This window comes from Carettochelys insculpta, chromosome 10 (assembly GCF_033958435.1).
Source record: "Carettochelys insculpta isolate YL-2023 chromosome 10, ASM3395843v1, whole genome shotgun sequence".
Lineage (NCBI taxonomy): Eukaryota > Metazoa > Chordata > Testudines > Carettochelyidae > Carettochelys > Carettochelys insculpta.
The window spans coordinates 34,405,915-34,426,481 of NC_134146.1; the positions used below are offsets into that span (position 1 = coordinate 34,405,915).

General features: G+C 44.4%; 1 protein-coding gene across 3 annotated transcripts in view; it reads right to left on the reverse strand.

Moving 5' to 3' along the window:
* SI (sucrase-isomaltase) overlaps positions 1-20,567 on the reverse strand; it is a 262,662-nt gene that overhangs the window by 126,923 nt on the left and 115,172 nt on the right. For all 3 annotated transcript variants that reach the window (XM_075003677.1, XM_075003678.1, XM_075003679.1), the window contains 10 exons: positions 20,269-20,421; positions 17,561-17,767; positions 14,054-14,205; positions 12,040-12,208; positions 4,052-4,148; positions 3,838-3,950; positions 3,606-3,731; positions 2,632-2,760; positions 2,051-2,161; positions 1,529-1,591 (listed from right to left, as the gene is read on the reverse strand). In XM_075003677.1, coding sequence (XP_074859778.1) covers positions 1,529-1,591; positions 2,051-2,161; positions 2,632-2,760; positions 3,606-3,731; positions 3,838-3,950; positions 4,052-4,148; positions 12,040-12,208; positions 14,054-14,205; positions 17,561-17,767; positions 20,269-20,421 — 1,320 coding nt within the window. The remainder of the gene's footprint in view (positions 1-1,528; positions 1,592-2,050; positions 2,162-2,631; positions 2,761-3,605; positions 3,732-3,837; positions 3,951-4,051; positions 4,149-12,039; positions 12,209-14,053; positions 14,206-17,560; positions 17,768-20,268; positions 20,422-20,567) is intronic.

Below are 20,567 nucleotides of genomic sequence, written 5' to 3' on the forward strand. Positions count from 1 at the left end.
CAGGACAGAGGGTGGGGGTGTGGGGGGTCCAGGAGTCAGGCCAGGAGCTTGGGGATGGGGGGAGTCAGGACGGGGGCAAGAATCAGAGTTGGAAGTGTGAGAAGGGGCTCAGAACAGAAGGCTGTGGATGTGGATGTGTAGCAGTCGGGATTGTGGGGGTGGGGTTGGAAGGATGAGGAATCAGGGCTTGGGGGGCTGAATGGGGAGGTTCAGGGCAGGGGGATGGGGTATGTGTAGGAGTTAGTGAGGGGGCAAGTGCTCCATTTTGAGCAGGTGGGTGGGTTGTGGGGGACCTACAGCTGCACTTATGAGGTCACTGTTGCTGAGGGAGTGAGGGGAAGGTGCACAAACATGAAGAACTCCTCTCGCCCTACCCTTAGCAGCCAGGAGGGAGAGGAAGGCACAGGAGCTGTGCACTTTCCCCTCACATGCTGAGACTCAGGGGAAGGGAAAAAGAGCAGAGCCCCGGTATGCGCAGCTGCAGCTCTCCCAACCTCACAAAGTGCTGCGGGGAGGGGTTTGGGGTGGGGGAGTACCAAACCCTTGGAGGGAGCATGACCCCAGCCAGCCCATTTCACTTGCCTGGTTGCCTGACGCTTAGCACAGCACCCCGCAGTAGAGCCCAGGAGCTGTGCTGGGAGCTGACACACCTACACTGCAGCTAAGCACACCACCTGGCCGGTTTCTTCTTGCTGGAGTGGTACACTTTGGTGCATGGGCTTACTTTTACCTTGGAGTGTATGTGTACTTAATCCAGAAATTACTACTCCTAGTCGAGTGCACATATATTCTAAGCCATGGACATCCACTGAGTCAGAACTTCATGCTATGTTTCCAGCGCTAGTGCAGCAAAATAGGATGAGCTAAAAACAAATGAATGGAGTGGAAGAAACGCTCGGTATTACATCATGTGAATCTCTGGGATATTTAATAGTTAGCCACGTGTGTGATTAGCAACAGTGGTCTCTGACAATCCTACAGCTGTTCAATGCTCCCAAGTTTGTAACATTATTGCTATCCAATTATTGTTTTTACACAAAGTGTACGTCTACACTCGGAACTAGCCAGCAGAGAGTCTACATGTTTTCCCTTACTTCCCAAGTTCACTTCGAAGTAAGGGAACCCAACTTCAAAGTCCTTACTCCATTCCCGGGAATAGAGTAGTGCCCTGCTTCAAAGTTTAACTTCGAAGTAGGGTATGTGTAGACGCTCAACTTCTGTTACTTTGAAGTAAGCAGCTTGGAAGTTATTTCTGGAGTTTAGACATAGCCAAAGTGGGACGAAGAATAACACACACACGCAGAGGGATTTTTTTGAAACACTATATTAGTTCCATATTTTGCCAAAATCTGTGGCATAGGGGGGTGCTAAATGGGATTAGCTAATTGGAAAGACACAGGAAATGAGACCATTCACAGACACGAAGGAGAGAAGAGGGACAGGGAAGGAAAGTAGAATAGACTGAAGTGGAATGATTGAGAGAGAAGAGGCAGGAGGGAACATCCGTGGAAAAATTAAGCGTACATACCTCAATTTGTGTATCTAAATCTGCAGAGTCATTCACTACAACATTAGGATAATCTGGCCAAACCTAAAGAGAAATGAGGGAAGAAAAAATTAAGGTAAACTAAACTTATTTTTATGTAGTTTCTGAGGCCTACTACTGTTTTCAAAATGCACTCCTGGCAGATCGGGATGCACACATAATTGCAAAGAAAATACTGCATGGCTTGCAGCGTACATATATTTAAACACTGCGTGAAGTCAGTTCCTTCTACGAGCATGCACCCCCCTCACCCAAGGAAAAAAAAAAGAGATACTGCTGAATATCAATGCTAGTGATTGCATTACAGTCGAAACCATCTCTTTTTAGTATCTCTCCCAAAGATATCACAGACACTTCGAACAAGCAGGGTGGCACACTAAGCCCAAGGACTCCATATAAGTCCTCAATTTAAAGGGGGGAAAAAAAAGGCAAGTTCTTCAGAACAGTCTTTTCTGTCTTTGAAATTCATTCCATATTTTTAAACTGAAGTTCTCACAACAGTACCTTCGTCCAAACAATCTCACTGCTGTTAGGCCATTTGATGAAGACATCCTGCTGCACACCTCTTGTGAATGCTGAATAATCACTTGTTTCATTGCCTGATATGGGAGGGTCCTAAAATGCACAGAAAATCCAAGTTTCACAGTTACATTAAGAAAGCAAATATGCATATTTAATTCTTTAAGGCTATGTCTACACTTGCCCCAATCAGAGTGATGGGAGATTACTAATCAAGTGCTCTGGTGTATATGCAGCACTTCATTATGCAAATTCTCCCCTGCGGCAACGTCAAAGTGTCAAACTTCAAAGTGCTGGCATGTGTGTAGCTGTGGGCACTTCCAAGTGCCTTTACTCCCCAAAATTTTGAGGACTGAAGGCACTTCGAAGTTGCCGTGGAGGGAAGTTTGCCTAATGAAGTGCTGCATATGCATCGCATCACTTCATTAATCATCTCCCATCACCCTGATTACTATGCTCCCTTCAAAGAAGGGGGCAAGTGTAGACATAGCCTAAGTGAATCAGGGTATTTAACTATTTATAAACATGCTAAATTGAAAAAAAATAAAAAGAACCAAACTACTAACCAGAATAATGATGAATCTCATTCCTTCATCTTTTATTTGATTAATCAGAGCAGGAAGTCCTGAAAATTTTGGACTCAGAGTAAAATCTAACTTCCGGTTCATGTAATCAATGTCTACAAATTGTACATCCTTCAATAAATGAAAACAAAACACAAACATGTTAGAAGTTATTTTAGAAGTCAAAGGTATTATTAATTTAGCAAGTCTGATTCAGACTGGGTTAGCTTCAGAATGGTTCAATGAATAAGATCAGAGGTTCTTATTTTTTTCTGAATTATTTCACCTAACTAATATGTAAAACACAACAACAATCAAAGAAAGAGAGATGCTGCCTTTAGCAAAAGTAAATGTCAAAATGCTGTCGTTTAAAGCAAAGCTACTGGGCCAGATTCATCACAGTGTTGTGTGTGTTCATTCATGTTATAAATTCAGTGGGTTTGTACCAGAAAGAAGTTGGCTCAAAATATTTAAACAGAGGAAAAAATTAAAGATTTGAAGGATGCACCATTTTCTATATACACATTTTTACGACTTTCTTATACAGGCACTAATAAAGTTAAGAAAAGATATCGTGAAATCAGGCCATTATATCATGCAGGGACAATGCCATCAAAATGAAATGGTATGATGCAACAGTGGTGCCAGAATTGTCATAATAGACATGGTGGAAAAAAATTATGGCCCTATAAGTTAAGCAGGAGTTCACGCTGTCAATTCCCAAGGTCAAGAATTCAACACGTACAGAAACCGATTAGGGAGGTTGGTCCATGTGGGGGTTACACATAAATGGAGATGAATTACTGTAACCCTCTGACGTTTGGGATAAACTTCCAGGCCACACAAAGTGAAAATTAATGTTTCAGTATAGTATGTGGTTTTTCTATAATTATTTCTCATTTCTTCTTTCCTAGAGAACAAATCTACGAGTACAGAATTTGAATAAACACCACTAAGTATAACTGTGAACAACATACATAAGGTATGCGAGCAGTCTTCATTGCTTCATACAGATCAGCAACTTCTGTGTCATTTTGGTATCCATAACGGCATAGCTGGAACCCTAAAGACCAGTACGGTGGCATGACTGGTCGTCCAATCAGCTAACAACAATAAAATAGGGGGAAAAAAAGCTTATTTAATCACAGTGATATGGGAAAACAGGACAAAAATGCAATTAATTGTATAACGTTAGCTTATGAATCCTACTGCAGTGTATTCCTGAACAACAAGCTCTGGTGTCGGGCCCAGCACCATGTAAAAGTCCAGAATTCCTCCGATAGTGCGATATGTCAGAGCAGGAGTTGGCTGGAATGTAACATCTGAAAAGCAAGAGCATAAATTCAGGAATAGAGTAATGGAACAAACCCGTTATGAGAAAGTGCACAATATAGGAAATTATTTCTGAAAGTAAGTTCTTTACCCATTGCGTTACTGTTAAGCAAGAGGACTCCATGAGCATTTCCGTCATCTTCCAGGCCCATGTAAAAGGGATGGACACCATAGGAATTCAGCTTGTACTGCAAAAAGAAGAAAAAACTTAAATTTACACAGATATTTGACATGCTTTTCTTATCTGGTTAATTGAGATGAATTAAGTGAAGTGTTGGGCAAAACTTCACAAGAGAAACTTTCCCTCATTCTTTCCTTTCACATACAAACAGTTAATGGTTCATTTTTGAGGTGATCACATTTATGAACACTCTGCTTGGAAGAGATATTCCAGAATCACTAGTGAGAAATCCACCATTAATGCAAAATACCTTTCCCACAATTTTAATTTTTAAGCACTTTTCTTATATTGTACGGATACAAATGCCCTTTTGCCATTTTTTGTTTCTAAATAAGTTCTAAAGGTGTAATTATAAAGGTTTGGAGAGGAGAGGTATACAGCAGAAGACAGCAAGAATGATGGCTCAGCAGTTTACAATGAGAAAATCAACAGCTATGGAACACTTTTTAAAGGGCAAAGTGGCATACTTTGCTAACTCACTGAACTTTCATTTCTGTAGTTTCAAAACTTCTTCTGTTGTGATTGCTCGCAAGGTAATGTGGCTGAATGTTAACTTTGTTGAAGGCAGGACTACCAACTGGGTGGGGGGCAAAGGGGACAGTTCCCCTGAGGCACCTTTGAATTGCCATGACAGCACCGCTTCAGCTGTTCGTGGCTCCGAGGAACAGGGCCCTAGCTCCACAGTCCAGGTGATGCTGAGGGCTGAATGTCCGAGGCCCTGGCCTTCCATCCATGGCTCCACCCCTTCTGGGACACAGAAGCCATGTCTACACGGGCACGCTATTTCGAAGTAGCGGCACTAACTTCGAAATAGCGCCCGTCATGGCTACACGTGTTAGGCGCTATTTCGTAGTTGAAATCGACGTTAGGCAGCGAGACGTCGAAGTCGCTAACCCCATGAGGGGATCGGAATAGCGCCCTACTTTGACATTCAACGTCGAAGTAGGGAACGTGTAGACGATCCGCGTCCTGCAACATCGAAATAGCGGGGTCCTCCATGGCGGCCATCAGCTGGGGGGTTGAGAGACGCTCTCTCTCCAGCCCTTGCGGGGCTCTATGGTCACTGTGTGCAGCAGTCCTTAGCCCAGGGCTTCTGGCTGCTGCTGCTGCAGCTGGGGATCCATGCTGCATGCACAGGGTCTGCAACTAGTTGTCGGCTCTGTGTATCTTGCGCTGTTTAGTGAAAGTGTGTCTGGGAGGGGCCCTTTAAGGGAGTGACTTGCTGTTGAGTCCGCCCTGTGATTCTGTCTGCAGCTGTGCCTGGCACCCTTATTTCGATGTGTGCTACTTTGGCGTGGAGACGTTCCCTCGCAGGGCCTATTTCAATGTGGTGCTGCGCAACGTCGATGTTGAACATAGACGTTGCCAGCCCTGGAGGACATATATACGTTATTCCTCGAAATAGGCTACTTCGATGTAGGGTTAACGTGTAGACGTAGCCAGAGCCAAGCCCCTCATTCTGACTTATGGGAAAGCGGGATAAGTCAGTGATCAATCTTACTCTTTTTATATGTAGAAAATACACATTACTATTTACCTCTCAGGCCCCAGACAGATCACTTCCTTTTCTTTCTGTTTGCAGGCTGAGGCCCCATTCAGGCATACATCTCCATCTGGTGAGGAAGTGAGGCCCGTTTGGGCAGCAGACCTACACTATGAATTATTTGTAACCCTTCAAAAGGCCCCAGAAAAGATCACCCTGGGATTATGCCCTCATCCTCCAGCATTTAGTCACATTAACAGAAGTTGACTTAAGGTGAGACGAAGCTTACTCAATCTGACCTAATGCTTGCCCTGCTCACAGAAAGATCTGACAACTGGATGCTCCTTGCTGCTGACATCTTGATGCTTCCTGAAGTGTTTCTTGACATTGTGGGGGCTGGTGGGGGGGAGGAGGGTGTTCAGATTCAAGGACCTGGTACTATCCCATCTCACTCTTACAGTTCGAGATATTATGCTGAAGTTCCTGGCCATTTCTGTTCCAACCCCAATTAAACGGTGGGTGTTCTATTTCAGAATTGCTGGGACCTTCTTGCAATTCCCTCTGAGCACCCGCCATCATAGGGAAACTGACCCCTCTCCTGTCTTTGTCCCTGTCTTCCCTATTCTCCTTCCCCTTCTCTATATATAAACTACATGTGTGAAGGTGATTGTCCATGGGTTGCCCTCCCTTGTCCTCTCTACAAAAGCCAAATTTGGGAAGTGGATAAAATGGCTGCTAAGACTTGTTAATATAAAATATGAAACTGCAATACTTCATACTAGAAGTGGATTTCCCAAAATGCCCTTCAACAAAGTAATCAAAACTTGAAATGTTAAGATGTTAAATTTCCAGAACTTCGGAAGGATTAGAAAAAACTGGCAAAAAGTAACAGAAACAGCTCTCCAGAAACAGTTCTCCAGTTCTGCTCAGTTCTTTTAGAGATCAGAGTACATGATAGAAATGGAGTAATTGCTGTGAAGGTTAAGACTGGTGGCCCATACACCTTGCGATCACAGCTCCTGATGAGGTAAGTATCAGATGCTTCAGAGAAAAATGCAATTCATCCAAAAAGAGAAGTTACTCACCTGTAGTAACGATGGTTATTCGAGATGTGTCCCCGTGGGTGCTCCACAATAGGTGTAGGGATTGCCCGGCACCGCAGATCGGAAATCTTCCAGCAGTTTCTCCCGGATCGTACATGCGCCGGTGCGCGCCGCCCCCCTGCGCGCCTCTGGCCACGTACGTGATCTGGTCCCCGCAAGTTCCCTGACCAACTGCCTCGGATGCTCTTGAAAAACACTAGACAGAGATCCAAAGCGGGGAGGATGGGCGGGTGGTGGAGCACCCACGGGGACACATCTCGAAGAGCCATCGTTACTACAGATGAGTAACTTCTCTTTGTTCTTCGAGTGGTCCCCGTGGGTGCTCCACAATAGCTGACAACCCAGCAGTAACCCAAGTAAGGAGGTGGGTAATCGGTTTGTGTGCAGCTTGCTCCCAAGAGGACTGCTGTCGACAGATGGGTTTCCTCTTCCAATACCCGAGGCAGGGCATAATGCTCGGCGAAGGTGTAACAGGATTGCCGCTCTACAGATGTCTTAACACGATGCCCTTGAAGAAGGCTATTGGCGCTGCCACCGCCCTGGTGGAGTGACCCTGGGGGGGCCAGCAAAGGAGCATTTTGAAGCTCCTAACACATTTTTATACAGGACACAATGTGCTTTGAGATTCTCTGTGGAGAGACCTTCTCCTTTTGACCTGGCAGAGAGAGAGACTAGGAGACTGTCTGTTTTCCGGAAGGACTTAGTTCTGTCTATGTAGAAGGCCAACGCCCTTCTCACATCCAGGAGATGCAGGCGTGCCTCCTTGCTGGAGCTGTGAGGCTTCAGGTAAAACGAGGGTAAAACTATTGGCTCGTTAAGATTGGACTCCGAAGAGACTTTTGGAACAAAGGCTGGGTGCAGTCTTAAGGTTACCGCCTCCTTTGAGAATACTGTGCACTGCGGCGTTGCCATCACTGCCGCGAGCTCACTCACCCTGCGGGCTGACGTAGTTGCAAGGAGGAAGGTTCATTTTTTTTTTTTTTAATCGTAAGGAGATGTATGGGAACTCTGGCTAATGGTTCGAAAGGTGGACCCGATAGCGTGCTGAGCACCAAGTCCAAATTCCACGATGGTGGAAGCGGTTTCTGAGGGGGGTACAGGTTTACCAGCCCCTTCAAGAACCTGGCAACGATAGGATGGGCGAATACTGTGCGTCCTTACTCTGTATGCCGAAAGGCTGATATAGCGGCGAGGTGGACCTTTCGCGAGGAAAGAGAAAGCCCACCTCTCTTGAGGTCCAATAAGTATTCTAGTATTACAGGCATAGGAACGTCAAGGGGAGCTAACTGCTGGGTGGAACACCAGGCTGTAAATCGAGTCCATTTCTGCTTGTAAGTCCTCCTGGTGGAGGTCCTTCGGCTACATTCCAGGACTTCTTGTACTCCCTCCGTACATGTGCTCTTTAAAGAGCTGAGCCATGTTTTAGCCATGCTTGTAGGTGCAGACCCTGAGGGTGCGGGTGCACTAAGGACCCCTGAGCCTGCGTGAGTAAGTCCGGCCCCTCCGGAAGGGGGAGCGGTGGGCGGTCCGACATGCGCAAAAGCAAGGGAAGCCATTACTGCCGATCCCAAGCGGGACTATGAGTATCATGTGAGCTCTCTCCCTTCTGGCTTTGTCCAAGACCTTGTGGCAAACAGATCGATCTGGGGAAACCCCCAAGTACGAAAAATGCGCCGTAGCAGATCGGAGCGGATCTGCCATTCGTGCGTGATTGCGAAGCGCCTGCTCAGCTGATCGGCTTTCACGGTGTGAGCGCTCGGCAAGTACGAGGCTTTCAATGTTATGCTGTTGGCGATGCACCAATTCTACAATTGGACTGCTTCAGCATATAGGGCACGGGATCGTGTTCCTCCTTGTCGATTGATGTAAAACATAGTGGAAGTATTGTCGGTATTGAATCCCGACTACTTTGCCATGTAGGTAATCTCGAAAATGTTTGCAGGCGTTGAACACTGCTCTGAGCTCCAGCATGGTTATGTGCAGTGTCTATTCCGCAGGGGACCATAGCCCTTGCGTTACCTTGTCGCCGATGTGCGCTCCCCATCCTATGTGGGAGGCGTCGGTAGTAAGAAAAAATAGAAATTTGTGGTTGGTGAAAAGGCACCCCCACTAGCAGATTTTCGGGGTTTTCCCAACACGCCAGGAATCTGCGCACCTCTGTTGTGGGTGACACCACCCTGTGGACAGTGTGGGATGCCGGTTTGTAAACGCTCGCCAGCCAACGCTGCAGGCTTCACATGTGCAACCTGGCATTCTGTACCACAAACGTCGCTGCCGCCATGTGGCCCAGCAGCTGTAAGCACGTTAAGACCGGCACCGTGGGGCTGTATGTGGTGACTTCCACCAGCAAACTGATGGCGCAGAAGCGGGTGTCAGGGAGGTACACCCTTGCTGTGATAGAGTTTATGCGTGCCCCTATGAACTCTATATGTTGTGTGGGTTCGGACTTTGACTTTGCGAGGTTGATGAGTAGGCCCAGCGAAGAAGAACGTGTCCGCTATGATGCGTATCATGCGTGAGACCTCTGCCTTCGAGGCCCCTTTCAGCAGGCAGTCGCCCAGATATGGGAAAAATAAGCACCCCCTGTCTGTGCAGGTAGGCTGACGCCAGGGTTTTGGTAAAGACTCTGGGGGCCGAGGAGAGGCCGATCGGAAGAACCCTGTGCTGTAAGCGCTCCTGGCCGACCCTGAAGCGGAGGAAGCGTCTGTGTGCCGGGTGGATTGTTATATGAAAGTAAGCATCTTGTAAGTCGAGTGCTGCAACCCAGTCTCCATCGTCCAGTGCCGTGAGTATCAAGGCAACTGTGATCATACGAAAACGTTGCTTGCGCAAGTAACGGTTGAGGCCCCGAAGATCTAAGATGGGCCTCCAGTCTCCTGTTTTCTTCTCTGGTAGGAAGTAGCGTGAATAAAATAAAAACCTTCCCCTGAAATTATTCCGGCAATCTTTCCACCTCCCCTATGAACATAAGGTGAGTCACCTTCTGCTTGAGCCTCGCCTCGTGGCAGTGTCCCTGAGGTAAGGCCTGGTGGGAGGCTTCGTCGGTGGAAGCGACTGGAAGGGGATCGTGTAACCCATGGCTATGATCTCCAGCACCCATTTGTCTGTGGTGATCTTTTGCCACTGGGAGTGGAACGGTCTGAGGCGATGATGGAACATGAGATGAGAGTGGCATTGAGCGAGGGTATTGATAGTGCAGCCCCCGACATACCCGTCAAACTTGTAGCCTTTGGGCCTGACCCGAGGGCGTACGGCTTTGTTGAGAACGTTGCCTAGGAGTTCTGTACTGTTGCTGCTGTTGATAGCGCCCTTGGTCATAGCCCCGTTGATACTGAGCACGCTGTGGTTGTAAGTGTAGCGTCTTTGCTGAGGATAAAATTTTTCCCTCCTGTATGGGGGAGTATAAATGCCCAAGGTTCTAAGTGTAGGACTCGAGTCCTTACTGGAGTGAGGGACCGAGTCGGTTGAGTCTGCAAACAGCTGTGAAGGAAAGTCTCGGGGTTCTAAAATTAACTCCCCTTGAGACAACTGTGTTTCCATCCCCGATCGGGAGTGCCCACGGGGGTATTGAGCAGCCGGGGGGGACCTGCCCCTGGGTGTAGGCCTGTGGTGTCTGTGTCCAGCATGATAAGGACGACCATGGCAGTATGAGCAAGGGTCCGGAGATGGAGACCTAGACCACTCACAGGGTGTGTACCCCAGACGTCTGGGAGAGCAAGACCTCCGCGATGACACAGATAGAGGTGAAACTGGCTTGTGATAGTACTCCAGGGGATCCAATCCCAGAAATGGTGCAGGTGGCCCGAGCCATGGTGACATTGGTTGGAGGAACGGAGAAGGAGGTTCCAGATGGGCCGGTGGAGACACAGGCCTTCGGTGCGGCCTGGTGCTGACAGCAGCGCAGCCCTTTCCGGAGATGGACTGCGGTGTCGGGCTTTTGATTTTGCCTTGCCCCTCCTCTGCACGGCCAGCACCGCCCCATTCCATGCCGGGGATCTCGGCCCCACTGTCAGCACCACGCTTGGCACCGTCAGCTGCGGTGCCGCACGGGTATCCTCCTCCATTGCCTGCAGGTTCCGTGACTGGCACCCCTGCACCATTGGTGCTGCGGGGGCTGGCGCCGCCCGTGGCGGTGCGGGCAGGTCCGGCGCTTGCCTCCCTGATGTTGTAGGTGCTGCGCATGCCGGCTGTTATATAACCGGAGGCTCAGCCTCTGTCACGTGCCCTGCTGCGCTGCCGCTTGCCTGAGTATGCGGCTGGGGGCCGTGTGCTCCGCTCGTCCTGCTCGCTGCAAACGCCGGCAAGGATCGAGCCAGGGAGAGTTTCCTCCGTTTCTGCACTGAGGGGTCAGAGGAAGCTGCCCTCCTCTTATGCAACCCAGAGGGCCCTTCTGGGTGAGGCTTCTTCGGCAAGTCCGGCTGGAGAGCCTTATCAACAAGAGCATTTTACGCCTCATAGCTCTGTCCTTCCTGGCCCTGGCTGTGAGATTAGCACAGTGAGAACACTTCTGGGTAGCCTGTGATTCCCCCAACCATCGGATGCATTCGCTATGCCCCACGGAGGCCGGCATAGCTTCACGGCATGACTCACGCTTTTTAAACCTGAAGAGGCCATTGCGGTGAGTCCTTTACTGTTAATAGGGTACTTAGCACTTAATCCGTGCCTTTCCACCGCAAATAGTCATCACCGGACTGCGGGGCAGCAGGCGGCCTAAATGGCCTTCATGTCCGCTCGTCTCTTCTCCGCTCCTCTCTTTTTCTTTTTTTTTTTTTTTTTGCTGATATTCTCTTTGTCTTTGCTTTCTCTCTCTCTCTTTTTTTTTTTTTTGATAACCAAAAACAACAAATGACACGTAGGAAAAAAACCACTATTTATTCTGACTCTGGCCTTAGCCTGAGTAGATTCTGTTTGCAGCCGACGGTGGTTGAGAAGGAACTGGCAAGGACCGGATCGCGCACATGGCCGAGTGTGCGCAGGGGGGGCGGCGCGCGCCGGCGCATGCGCGATCCAGGAGAAACTGCTGGAAGATTTCCGATCTGCAGCGCCAGGCGAGCCCGACACCTTTTGTGGAGCACCCATGGGGACCACTCGAAGAACTGACAGTTTTGAAACTGGTTACCAGAAGTTTATCCAAGACCCAAGTTACTGATAGGACTGTAACTATTACTAAACTTAGCTTTGGTTCATTGTACTGATAAGGGCGTATCATGCACCAATGTTTTAAAACAAAATATACTATAGGCACCCTGAAAACCCCAAAGTAACAGTTGCTGTTTAGGAAATAGTCTAATTCAAACTTCATCTATACTTACACCAGGGGACTGGTCCTTAGCGAACATTCCCCAGGTGTTCCAGTTCATATCACGCCGATACGTGGTATGTTCAGTTTCACCAAATCCATAGACATACTGTGATGGAAGGCGGGTAGAAATCTGAATGAACATGTCACTAAAGGTGAAGCCAGGTACCTGAGAATCCCAACTGAAAGAGAACAATTATCTGAGTTTCATTAGAAAAGAGCTGAAAAAAATTCATAAATAATTGTGGCTGAGAATTGTGAAAGTTATACAATATATTTGACATATTAGCCATGAAGTTGCTGTTATTAATAAAATGGAGAGTAACTAATCTACTAACAGACTGCATCACAGTGTAAAGAAATTGGGTATTTTTCAGTAGACTCCAGAATTTAGTTGAAATGAACACTGAACACCTATTATGGAGTTTCTTAGAACTGAAGAACTCTAATTATATTTTAATTTCAACTTTATTGAGGCTTTTAAACCCATTGTACTGTATGTTTAGTAAGATGGAACATGGGGATGGAAGAGATGTTAGAGGGTCTTATAATGAAGGTTTGCATGATTTGTTATATCAAGGTTGAAAACAGTTGTGTTGGTTTGGATAAGCACCTGGATTTTTTACATCAAAATCAAATTCTGAAACTTTTCCATCTCTTGGGTAATTTTAGCTGTTACTCTGGAGAGAACTTGAACCTTTCGTAGATTCAGAAGAGTCCAAAGCCAGAAAAAAATTATAAAATAAACAAAACAATCTACTGTGACCTGCTGTATAACACAGGGTCAAGCTGCACCCTGGGCACCTAAGGTAAGAAGCGACCACTGACCCTTGGTGCAGTTGTCAAGTCACATAAAAGGACCACAAACTGGTCATGACTGGGGCCCACCATAAGCCACAGGAAGTGCATGTGTCCTGGGAAGTTCACTTTGTGGAAATACCAGAGAGGTAGCCATGTTAGTCTGTATTTGCAAAAAAAGGACAAGTAGTCCTGTGATACCTTATAGAATAACAGAATTCTGTTAATGTAAAAGGTGCCACAGGACGACTTCTTGTTTTTGTGGAAGTCGGTGTCCTTCAGGGTGAGGAATGCATACCAGTCTCCCAGATCCAAACAACGAATGATAGGAGCCAGAGAGATCATGAGGAATCTAAACTTTTGTAAGTATTTCTTAAAGTGTCACAGGTCCAGAACGTGTCTCAGCCCACTTTTGGGATCAAAAAGTAGCGAACAGAATCCTTTGTTCCAGTACCTGGGAGGAACTTTTTCCACACACCCCCAACCCAGCATGCATCAACCCTGTTAACTCCTGTAAGAGGAGGCTCCTGAGAGAGGAATCCATGAAGAAAGGCTGGGAAGAGATGGAAAGACGGATGGTAACAAACTGAAGGGTATATATGAGATGGACCCTGCCTCACGCTTTATGGAAAAATTGCTTTGGAGTATAAATATGAATAACTCAGAATCTCTGGACAAAATGCCTCTTCCAATTTATTGTTTTCACTGTTATAATCTGCTGGATGTGTAAATCCTATTTTTGTTCAAGTATCATTTTTGTATCTGAACTTCTGAGTATAACTACATATTTGTATTCCAAATGTTTGTTTGTGTGAATGAGGACTTCTGAGAACGCATGCATCAAAAGAGAAGAGAAGACAGGAAAGCCCATCCACTGGTGTATGCATTACTGAGATGGACATTAAGTGCACCCTTAGAAACCTGATGGAGGAAAAGGAGAGGGGGAAAAAAATGAAGATGAAGGTTTCAAATGTAGCAGGTAATCTTACAACTAATGTCTGGATTGCTTAGTGATAACTGGTGAGACTCAGTCCAGACTGAGAACCTTTTTCATTTAATTACACAAGTAGCAAAATTAATTCATTTAACAGCAAGTACTTTTCACCAGTGACACCATGGCAGTTTGACAAAATGTAGCCTATTCAATGTTAAGACAGTATTTAGGCATTTACACCAAATACACAGATGAAAATTAAAGTATAATCTATAGCAAATAAACATTTACTTACATAATTGTTCCAGTGCTTCTACGCCGAATCTGAATACCAAATGGATTGTCCTTAATTGTCACTTCATAGAGTCGACCTGCTTCTGTACTTGAAGGATCGGGGATAAACAGTGGCACTGGAACTTCATATCTTTTAGTGTTGGCATCATAAATCTACAAAAAGACAGGCAATATTCTTAAAGGTAAAATACATAAGACATTTTGTATGCATCTACTGTTATCTCTTTTTGACTAAGAAAAAGTCTTTTGTGGAAAAAATTGTGTGTGGAGGGAGTCCCTTTAAAAAAGTAAGTAAATTATAAGGAACATAACACATTATAGTTATGGCCCTTGTGCACTACAACACATTTGACCAAAATTCTGTGTCTAATTTTTTCCTGGGTTTTTGTGGCAACGTGTGGCTGCTTCATTGACTTGTGAGAAAACAATCAAGCAGCACAGTAGCCTTTGTCTTGTTTATTTGGATGTTGAATTCAGTTTATTTCCACTGCCTCTAACATTTTTCATTTTCAGATATTTAGGTAAATGCTGAAATTTTCTTGCATAACTGCGTTGTAGAAGATGTCAGAGGCCAAATCCGGGGATTTTGATTGCTAGGTAGTGTCGAGCTGAAAGCTGGGGAAATTGGGACGTAGCTTGTGATTGTGGACTAAAGCACATTAATGGGCTGATTCTACTACAATAAATGACAGTAAATTGTCATTAAGACTATAGAGCAGTGAAAAAGAAAGTCTTCTAAATGGATTAATTATTTATTAATATATTTCATTAATTCTTATAATACTGTTTTATTAGAAATCTGCCTACTCTGTTAATTGAATAACAAAAGGCACTTACACCTGTAAGTCAGCGATCATCATGTTTGAAAAATACAATACCACCTGTTCATGTAATAATGTATGTAACCAAAATATAAGGTTAATTCCAGGAGGACTCCACTTTCTCTCAGCTCGTGACAGGCTCCAAAAGCCGTCAAAAACAATACCGTTGGCCCTAAAACATCCATATGGCTTTTTCAGAAGCACGGTCATGTAGTTTTTATAACTTGCATATTGCTACAACAATATACACGATTTTCTTTTATGCTTTATTTTGAATACGTACTTCTACATAACTGGCAGTTATTTTAATTGTGTACACGAAATATTTGATGAGAGTCTTTAATTATGAATGTACTGCACACGGGCCCTTGTAAATCTAGGAAACACAGAGTTCAAAAGAGAAAGCCCATCATAGCAGACTGACAAGACAATTTCAAGACAACAAACTTTGTAAGGTATATTTTAGACTCAGTGCATGTATGGCTATTCCTGATCAGCAGCAAAGGAATGTAGGGATTCTTATTAAAAGCCATAAAACCACAAAAGTGGATTTTTCTTTATGCTCCTTTGTAAATAAAAACCTCCAGGTTAATTCTACTGAAAAATTTGCTAAAGAATTTTCTCTTTCAAAGTAATTTAGTTCATAATTGCTGTAAAACCTTCAAAATTTAAGAAAAACCATGTATGTTGGAAAATGTTTGAAAAGATCTCTCTTTGTTTCTTTCTTCTAAATTCTTGTTTTGTGTTAAATTTGAAAAACTTTGGTTGTGACTTAAAGGCTTAAGAAGACAAGCATCTATAGATATGCATTTGCAAATGTGTGATACAAATGCAAAGCTTCTACTGTAATAACTTCCGAATATCATTGTTACTTACATGCTAAGATTTTATGTGCGTTCATGTGGACTTGAATGAACGTGGTAAACCAATAACTAACAGAAGAAAAGATTTGAGTATACCATTTTTATATTAGTTGGGGAATTAAAATGTTCTAGTGACATCTGGTTTTCATTAAGACTAAATTCAGATCTTTTGATTGTGTCCTGCAAAGACATTGGAAAATCCCCTAACTTGTTTAATTCTATTGAGTAGCAGCATCGCACTCGTTGACTAGTCTTTCTGATTTCACTTGGATGACCTGAAGAGTGAGGTAGGTGTGTTTCTCAACCTGAGCTAGAATCTGGTCCAGTGAAAAGCAGTCTCAAAATGAGATCCTACTCAGCCTGATTAAGGCAGCATACAGGTTGAACCTCTCTAATCTGGCACCCTCAGGACATGACCAATGCTGGATGAAAAATTTTGCCAGACCATGGGAAGTCAATATTGCCAAGCAGCATTACCAACACTTCCACTGCTTACTTTGTTCTTAGAATACATTTAGAGGTAAATTACATCTAAACAACAGCACAGAACACTCAGAGACAGGACTCATGGCTGGAAAAATTTTATGGGACTACGGGAAACTTGACCACACCCATGATAAGATGTCATCCAGCTAACTAAAATCATGCAGGACTATGGAGTTTGCCAGACAAGAGTGTTCTAGATTAGAGCCATTCAACTTGTAGAGTGTTCCACTAAGGAAGATGACGCCGCATGTGTGGTTGAACACTGAAACATAAGTGGCTGCAGACTCCTCGCTCCAGCTCTTGTACACCCTATATAAGAACCCACTTTTCATCACGGTGTCTTTTATAAGATAAATGAAGAAGAGACATTATATGACACCTTATGAACACTACAGCTGTGGAGTCTGATTTCCCACAGCTTGACCTGGTACCTCAATCAATCACCACTTCTGCACTGAAGATAAAACCCTCACACATCCACATTCACCACTGATGTTTGTTCAAACTGATGTAGCTCAGCTGACATGCTAAACTGTCTGAAAAGAGCTCAGAGAAAACTCCAAAGAGGTCAGAAGAAGCACTATGGAACATCACAGCACTTTTAACCTTCAGCACCCCAGACATGGAACACAATGTGGTATTATATTATGTATGGAATAGATCAAATGGCTCACAGATCAGTACGTCATGGTATTACAACAGCATTTAACAACAGAGTGTTAACAACTTAATTGCAGAGCAAGCCATCGTTAACAGTTTTGAGAAAACATTATTCCTCACTTTAGAATGAAAAAATGAAATGAAATGAAATAGCCTAAAGAACATTGGATCTCAACCAAGGTATCTGTATCCCTAGGTATGCAGAGAGCTTCCAGACAGGACATCAATTCCCTTAGGTATTTACCTAGTTTTACAACTGGCTACATATAAAGTAGTAATCAAGTCAGTACAAACTCAAGTTTTATACAAATGATGACAGGTTTATACTGCTTTATACACTATGCACTGAAATGTAAGGGCAATATTTATATGCCAATGGATTTATTTTAGAATTACACAATGAGTTCTGAAAGGGGTCATTAGTCTGCAAAGATTGAGGGCTACTAAACGAGGAGGCAGATGTTAACTGCTCCTAGAGATATGGATTTGACAGGAAGCTCCTCAGCACCAGGACTGCAACTGTGGTGGCCTCTGCATGTGCCATTTGAAAGGTGAGTCAGTTCTTACTCTCATCAGTAGCCACATATAGCCTAGTCACATTTTTAACTTTCTAAAAATGAAAAACTACCACCAAGAATTTTGGCATACATTGCCCCAGCAGACTCAAACTGAAATTACCTTGAACTGCAACATGTTGTCGTCATGGTATTTCACTTCCAAGCGAAGCATGTTGATAGAAAGAGAATGCTCCCCATAGCGGTCAGGGATACTAGGATCTATGAAGAGGTCAGCAGTAAGACCCAAAGTGGTGTTTTGAACATTGCTGACAGAATAGCCATAATTACTTGGGTAGAAACATGACGGCACAAGTGAGTTAGAGGGAACCTGAAAAATATATTGTTGATTAGAAAACAGTATGTGACCCTATTTTAATAATAATAGATGATAAATCCAGAAAAATCCCATTTTAACAAGTAATGCATTACATGAGCATTAGTTGCAAATGTTATTGCAACAATGCTGAACGGTATAAAATCCAACCCTAATGAGGAAAACAATGATTCATGCCAGGGCTTTTTTGTTTTCCGAATGCCACGGAATGGCTTTCCAGCACCATTTTTCCTGACGCCACCGCCATTTTGGAAGGCAACTGGGCAGTGCTCCCTCTTCACCACATGTTCCCTCTTCATGCAAATGCGGCAGAGGTAGGTGGGGAAAAGCAGCTCAGAGCCACACAGGTAAACCACCCCCTCCTCTGTTCTGCACATATGTCACTCTGGATGGGAGCCGCAAAGCTCCTCAAGTCCCAGTGTGGCTTCTGCAGCTCCACCTGGGAGCAACACAGCTCCAGATGCCCTGACACCTGTGGCCCTGCGTGGTCCCAGTGGTGCCTGGCATGGCACTTGCTTGGCTCCAGCAGCCTGATGCACTTCTAGTTGGAGTAGCCCCTGTGGCACCAGGTCAGTACCTCACTGGTGTTCACTTGGGGAGGCCTTTGGGAAAGTGTATTTAGTTGGGCAGAGTGTGGGTGTCTGTTTCTGGGGGAGGGGATTGATCTAAAGCTGGGAGGCGGGCTGGGGGTGTCTAGCTCTGAGGAGGGGGAGGGCATTCATTTAGTTCAGGGAGGGGGAGCTGGGACTGCAGGCGGGGGTAAAGCCTGGGGTTGGCAGTTTAGCTGCCAGGGGGGTGGCTCTGGCCCCTCAATGGTGGGGGGTTGGGTTTAAACCACTGGTGGTGGGTTGGGGCTTTAAGTTCCGCCACTTTTTTTCCAGGAAAAAAAAAGAAAAAAGCACTGATTTATGCAATTAACGTGAGAAAACTTTCTGCCATTGCAACGGTGTCTCTCAGAGGATGACTTCCCATTATAGGTATAGATAAACACAGCATTTGAGCTAAAAATTTCAATGCAGAAGAATTTAAGTGTATAAATATGAAGAAAACAGAGGCCATTCCTGAAGTTATGTATGATTTATCATCACTTGTTTACTTTTGAAAACATCAGCATTCAATAACTTTTTCTTTTGCTGAGGTGTTTTTAATAGCAGCAGCTCTCTCGTTTATATTATATTAGCTTTGGTAAGCAAAACTGACTTAATGGAGGTGTTTAGAAGTCACTCTAAATCTCTCTGTCAAATTGCTTGTGTCTGTCTGTCTTGTATTTTCCTTTTCACAGTGAGATTTTTTTTTCCCATGCTTTCGTGTTTATCTCTGGAGGGCTTTTTCCTCCTGTGTAAGCAGCTTCAACTTTTACTGAATACATGGACAAGGAAAATACAATGTTTGCACCATCAAAAAGAAAAATTATAACAGCAAAATCCCTCTCAACTTCTTCTAAACAGCTGTGCACTCAAACAGTATTTGAGAGGTGAAATCTTGCATGCATCAAGTAGTCCTCAATGACAAGCAGTAGCTTTTGTTGTTTAGGAAGAATTGAGAATTCACCTAATTGCTTCCTAATTTCATTGACTAGAATATACTGAGGAAATCTTTTCACTGAGGACTCAATCTTACTTCCATTAGAATCCAAGAAAATCTTTTCCTGACACCCAGATTACCACTGTACTCCTTGTCATAAGCAAGCCTGGAACCAAATAGCTAAAGAGAACAATGGAAAAGAGAACAAAAATAGAACAGAGATGAAAGGACACTTCAGAAGGTGCTAAGGGTTTGTCCACACTTGTTTGACATGGTGGAGATTGATCTTCTGGGTTACGTTTTAAAGAGTCTAGCACGGACCTTCTAAATCAAATGCTGAGCATGCCCCCATCAAACCTGGTGCGCATCAGAACTGTGAAGAGTAGGGAAAGTCAATGGGAGAGTTTCTCCTGTTGACCTGTGCCTTTGGAGACAGGAATGAAATTTGACCTCAGGTAAGTCAACTCCAGCTATGCTATTCTCGTAGCTGGGGTTGTGTATCTTAGGTCAACTTTTTCCCCTAGTGTAGACGTGGCCTGCATGTAGAAAACTTAGGTTTGTATCTTAGGAGTGATGCCATACACAGAGTTTGCAATGCTGATATTATTTGGATTTCCTCTTTTTGATTAAGTGGCATAACATCCAACACCTCAGTCCCAACAGTGGGACTGATGGTTATAATGGTAAGGATGACTAAATCAGCCTGTCAGGCATAAGCAAGCTTCCATGTGATTCCCAGAGAAGCACTTTCCAAAATGGGTGGCAATCCTGTCCCATAAAAGAGCATCAACTTTGATCCACATAGTCATACTTATTTTCATTTCTCAAACATTTTCTTGTATTGTTCAAACAATTCTGCAATATCATAAATTACCTGAAAGCTCTAGTCAACAGTTCTTTTAGTTTAAATAAAGTTTGTGTCATTAAAATAGTGTTCTCATTCTGGCTTCACACAAATGATATCTGCTTACCTCCCAGATACAGCCACGCGCTTTGCAATTTTCTTGTGATGCACCCAAATCAGGATAACAGTTAAATTTCTCATTGTCTTGAACCACTGGAATCGACCACTCCACTGTGTAGGGTTTCCCTAGATCAAGCTGAAGCCCGGTAACATGCAGGACCTTTGAAAGGAAATAAAAATACAAGAATTCTACCTCAGACTACTACATTTTTCAGCTCACACACTGTTCATTGCATAGTGATTTCTTTTTGTCTTCTTCCTCTAATTCCAAATTGAAACAGCTGTTTCAATTTATTTAATCTGGCA